This window comes from Bactrocera latifrons, unplaced genomic scaffold, assembly GCF_001853355.1.
Source record: "Bactrocera latifrons isolate USDA-ARS-PBARC rearing strain unplaced genomic scaffold, ASM185335v1 scaffold_59, whole genome shotgun sequence".
In the NCBI taxonomy this organism is placed as follows: Eukaryota; Metazoa; Arthropoda; class Insecta; order Diptera; family Tephritidae; genus Bactrocera; species Bactrocera latifrons.
In genome coordinates this window covers 1,017,493-1,023,511 of record NW_017537256.1, presented here as the reverse complement: position 1 = coordinate 1,023,511, position 6,019 = coordinate 1,017,493, and the positions used below count along the sequence as shown (strand labels likewise).

The 6,019-nt window shown below is 32.8% G+C and overlaps 2 protein-coding genes across 2 annotated transcripts in view; both read left to right on the top strand.

Moving 5' to 3' along the window:
• Positions 1 to 1,072, top strand: part of LOC108974748 (CD109 antigen-like) — a 9,197-nt gene extending 8,125 nt beyond the window's left edge. The window contains exon 8 of the mRNA XM_018942775.1: positions 999 to 1,072. Coding sequence (XP_018798320.1) covers positions 999 to 1,072 — 74 coding nt within the window. The remainder of the gene's footprint in view (positions 1 to 998) is intronic.
• A 363-nt stretch (positions 1,073 to 1,435) lies between these two features.
• The window catches only part of LOC108974832 (CD109 antigen), an 18,911-nt gene continuing 14,327 nt past the window's right edge, over positions 1,436 to 6,019 (top strand). The window contains exon 1 of the mRNA XM_018942920.1: positions 1,436 to 2,098. Coding sequence (XP_018798465.1) covers positions 1,995 to 2,098 — 104 coding nt within the window. The 5' untranslated portion in view covers positions 1,436 to 1,994. The remainder of the gene's footprint in view (positions 2,099 to 6,019) is intronic.

Sequence of the window (6,019 nt, the reverse complement as noted above, 5' to 3'; positions counted from 1 at the left end):
GACTTTTAAGAAAGTGATAAAAAAAGTACAACAATTCAAACTCAAATAAAATAAGCAAAGTAAAGCGAGACTTAGAACCTAAGTATTATTGTTGCATTTTCTTATCTGTAAACGTTTTATTGTATATTTGTAGAAAATGGTTCGAAAATCAAAACAACAACTTCATGTGTACTTTGAAGGTATAAAGCGAGATGACAGTGATTGCATAGAAATACCAGTGTCAAAGGAATTTGATGTGGACAATCTAAAACCGGCGGTGATTAGCATGTATGATTACTACCAAAAGAATTTGGTTGATAAATATTTTTACCAAGTAACGCCATAATTGTATTTCATTAATGCGATGTATTAAAACTAATTCAGCTTCTAAAATAAATCGTGTGCGATATGGATAAAATTTTGAATATATTAGAGGTTACGAGTATTTGACCGAATCGACAACGTCGTATAAAGACTACCCTATTGGATCAATTTTTATTTAATTTTTTCCAGCAAAGCTGAAGATGTTTCAAAATGAGAAGAATCTCTTTGCGTCTGACATTAAATAAGATACGTATTCATATTTTCGTACTCCTTAAAACGGAAATGCATCACTTAGTGGTGGATCCACGAGGGGATTTGACAGCCAAAATCGCAGATTTTAATTCATATTCAAAAGAATTTACGTTGTAAAATCTATATTAAAAATATGTTCTGGATGAAAAATATCAGAAGGAAATTCTGGATCCCCTATTGGTATCACTCAAATTATTTCAGGCTTTATATCCACAAGTCAGAAAAAATATTTTTCCTTGGATCAATATCTGAAAAATATACCTTAAAAGTGCTTGTGATTTCAAGTCAAACATTCCAATAACCTTCGACAAAAATGTTTTATACCACGGAAAGTAAATACATATCTGTGTCTGAAGACAAAGTACACAATTCAAAATGAGGTACACATTATAGAAAAAGGTCCTTGTATGGATGTCTACAAAACGCATATCGTACATTAATAGCTTTATCGAAACCACAAAATAGTTTGAAAGAGAAGGTCAAACGTGATAGCAATTCTAAAATGATCTACGACTAGTGCATCAAAATGGCATAACTAGTGTTAATTGAGCTCTAAATACAACAGGGTTGGACTACTCCCTACCTACCTACTTAAAAAAAATATGTATATAGAAAAATTTCAAAAAACTTTAGGTAATAACTTAACAAGTTTAGCTGAACCATGGACTGAAACCTCACCACGCAGATCGTCTTGTCATTCTAAACTTTCCGTCGCAAAAGTTCCAACTGGAAAAGCTTTCGTCACGCAGTAGCTTGCGTATCGAGTTAGCCAAGTAACTGCTGTTAAAAAAGCTCAAGCAAAGCAAGCTCAGCTTAGCAGGATAGGAGCCAGTTTCGTTGCTAACACATAACATATTTAAAATCAGTGTCGAAACTGAACGCAACAAGCGCACAACATAGAAATCCGCAAATGCGCTGGCGCAAAGCAAAACGATAGTGACGGTGTTAGTGACTACTAGTAAATGCGTAGAGAGTAGAGCAGCAGTGAATGTGAATATACCCATATATGTGTTACAAAATACGCCTATTGCAAAATACATACAAGTATATATGTATATGTATTGAAGGGATGCAAGCAAGCGCTTACTAAATAAGTCAATGAGATTGCCCAATATTAAAAGGCAAATTGTGAATGGTGAATAAGTCAATGAGCGTAGAAGTGATCGCATCATCGCATCAATTTAACAACAACAAGCGCACACGCTTAATATGTGCACACACGTAACTACAATCACAACACTGCACAAGTAACTTTGAAACAAAAACAAAACACCGACCACAAAAGCGTCAATAAGGCATTAAAAACTCTAACAATATTTTAAAGCCAAAAAACAATGTTTGCATATATGTATATATGCAGAATATAATCACTACACCTACAACAGTTGAAATACATAATTGTGAATAGTTAGTGCAAAAACAAAAACTAAAATAAAACTATGTTATTTTATCAGCGTAAAGCGTCGCTGAGCTGCTTCCCCTCTGTGGTCTTCGTCTTCCTCGCAACACTATTGCATTGGACACAGTTGACCGCTGGTCAGGGGTTAGTAAATTGTTTTACCCAACATCAACCATATACATGCCTATGTACTTCTGTAGCCTTATGTGTGTGCGTTAGAATTGTGTGACGAAAACGCCAAGAAATAAATGAATGAATGTGTCGAGTGCTCGTTAGAGGAACAACTTGTTACTTCAGTGAGTGCACGTAGGTGTTAAAACTCACATTCCTATAACCAAATGTATACATATCTAAGACGAGTTGTGAACTTTGTTATTACAGCTGCTAGCCAAGTTACATTTCTCGATATTAGTCACTTTGCTCAGTTCATTTTTTCTATTTTTCTATTTGTTCTTCCTAATAAATTTGCAATGTGCACATTTCTCAAATAGTGTCGTTATTATGTATTTATTTAACATTGAGTCATTCCAGGGTTTTACGAAACATCGCAAACATTGCTTGATGGCTGGTTTTTGGTCATGAAGTGATCTCATACGGAGCGCAGCACTTCGCAATGTGTACAACGGTTCGGCTTTTGCAGTACGCTTTGACGAAACAAAAGACTTAAGCGACAAACGAGCAAATTGAGCACAACAAAAACACACCAACCACAAAAAAAAACAAAACAAAAAACAAAAAACTAAAGCAAGAAAGCGATAATGAAACAAACGCAGAAAAAAGAACTGAAATTAACTTTAGTAGAGTATTCTATATGAATCTGGCGAGTATAAAGCTACGCCACACTATCACCAAAACTTCGAAATATAAAATTTAATTGCCGCTGATTAAAATTAAAAATATGATTTGTTAATTTTTGCTTTTCGCATTATTATCATTCTGACTGGAAAAGTAAAGTGAGGGAAAAATTCAATGAGTAAGGACACAATTGATAAGTATAGAAAGTTTCGTTATAATACACAAAAAAAAAAACCTGCAACAATTGCGCGGTTAAGATTATATAACGATACGATCCGTTTCAAAAATCCTATGTAATGGTCTTTGTAATCCTATTTTTCATGTTTTCTTGCTTTATGTGATAAAGAAATACTTAAAATATACGCATGCCATATTTCAAGTAAATTTGGGTGAGAACTAGAGATATTGTGGCAACTGTATCGAAAAAGTATTTTGGCCCAGTATTACCCCCAGGGTATTATTTAAACAAAATTTGTTTAATATTTTATTTTCCGTTCCTTTATACCCTTAGAATTATGGTAGAAACCCATTTTACCATTGGAAGGTTTCGAAAAAGGCCGAAAAATAATAATGCCACTCAACGCTTTTTTCTCAAAACACACTTTTATAAACTGGCGGAAATGATTCCGGTCAGATTGCTCAAGCGATTTGCTTAGTTTTTTTTATAAATATTCACAAAACGCCTGGCTTTCATCCCAATATTTTTTATAATTTATTGATAAACATTTTATTAATAAACATTCTTTCATGATTCTAGTAGGGACGGTAACTATTGACGTACTTTTTAGGAATAAATTGGGTTTTTGTGTTTCAGATAATTTAAACAAAAGAAATCGTGTCCGCCAGTGAAAAAACGCTTCTCATTCACCCAGCCATTTCTCCGACAGATGTCATCAAAAAACTCCGAAACGATTTGTTTATACACTCCACGATGTACTTCACGATATGTGAAAAAAGTTCTAACATAAAAAAAAAAATTTTCTATGAAAAAAAAAATTTCTATGAAAAAAAAAATTTTAACAAATAGACCAACGGCTTTAAATTTTCATCCGTAGTGTAATCGGCTTTAGGCTACCCGATCATTGTAGTGTTTTTCGGGCAAAAGGGCAGCTATTAACGGTAAACGCACAACTCCGAATTACAGACTCTTTCAGGGAGGTGAGCATTTGCTTCAACAGTACAGTGGCAATACTATCGCTGGCAATTGCAAAGCCGATGAGCTAGTCGTGGGTTGGAATGAGATCTCCATTAGCATCCTGCATTCTGGCACTGGGCCAATGTATCTTTCGTGTGCTTAGCAGATGCTGATCGACGACTAGCTTTTGAACAACTGCGAGATTCTTTTGGCCTGGATTAGAACTAGGATATCTCCTGAACAACTTGCCTTTAGCAAAATTCAACTTGCCGACCCGATAGGAGCTCTTACTGCACACATCGGATATTCATACGGTAAGGCTTAAAATATTGTTTGGTGCTAGTTGTCAAACTTGTATGGAAGACGTTGAGGTGGAAACCACGAAACACTTCTCCTCCATTGCCCAGCCTTTCCAAAATTGAGGTTGAAACATCTCGGCACTCTTATCTTCGGCGATTCAGAAAACACAGCTGAAACTGACATTAACAGTCTCAAGAAAAATATAAGATATATGAGAACGAGCCGACGTTCAATGCTGTCCAATTGAGATACCTGTTAATGCCGACTTTTAACGTAAACGACTTTTAAATATATAAACATTTTCCTCGAAACCTGAGGAATTTTTTTTCGAAACGCTTGAACCGAACGCCTTGAAATTTTCACATAACTTTTGTATATTTTTCAAGTTATGATCGATGTTATAACATATTTATTAGTAATTTTGATTTTTAAAGATCCCCTTTTGAAGGATAATCTTTTGATATATATCATCTTTTTGTGATAAATTGATATTTTGACTAGTTTTTTTTTATTTTTAAATCAATCTATAGCTATATAATAAATTTTTAGATTATTGGATTTCATATAATTTTAAGCAGAAAAATCTTTCTCACCACCAGCAACATATTTTCTTTCCGGGAGATCGGCTATGAGATATAAAAAATCCAAATTTTTCGAAATGAAATTTTTTTATGGAGCAAAATGCATCTTTAAAGAGTTTTACAAAATTTTACGTATTTGCAAGTAGAAATAAGTTCATAAAAACTATTAACTCAAGGATGATCGGAGTTTTTAACTTTCATTTCGGGAAGATAATAAGCTTGTTGCAATGTTCACACAGAGAGCGCTATAACGTTGTTTAAGCTTCAAAAAATATAGTCGCATACGACATCAGCTCGGTATCCATATATTCGGAAGTGATGGTACATCTGTTCGACTAAAATTTATGAAGTTTTGCAGCTTTACCTAAATTACTCATACAACGTAGGTAAATAGGTTAGATGCTTTATTATTCTGTTAATAATTATTCAAAACAGAGACCCTTAATTTTTTCTACTTAACGTCACCTAAAATGCCAAATAGCGTCACACAATTTGTCACAAATTTAAGGAAAAACGATTTAATAGAAACCACTCATATTGAAAATATTTCAGTTTTGTTTATAAAATGGTTATGTATTATTTATACATATCTAACAGCGGAAGCTGAAAATTTTATGTTACATACATACATAAATTTTGTTATGTACCATTATGTATTCAGTCGTAAAACAATGAAATACTCAATTTTTTTTTTTTTTTTTTTGGATGACACGTTTTTTTTTTTAATTTTCAGTAAACAATTTCTTTTTTTGTTTCTTCTAAAAATTATTTTAATTCTGAACATTTTTATGAAATTGCTATTGAGGTGTTTTATACGCCTACATGATGAGTTAAAAAAAAAAGAAAAACACAAACTATGCGCAAAAAGTTATTGAAACTTGACGTTTATGGGAATGGGTATACTCATTCTTATAATTGCAAATATCATGAAATCGATGTAGGTTTATTTTAAATAAACGCATACAAGTTGTATATATGTATATGTACTTGTGCTAAAATAATTTTACGTAATTAACTGACGCGCAAACAAAGTCATGTGCATGTTTATATAAGTGTCTGTATTAATGTACATATGTATGTATGCTATATAATAGCTGCTCACACCGGTTCGAAATATTTCAGATTTCTACATTTTGGATAATCATGACGGCTTCGAAGTTAATTTTTTATTTAAAAAATTTCTAATTGTAAAATTTGTATGAAAGCTACATAAATTGAAATTTTTTTTTTTTTTGCTTCTGCTTTATTTTTATA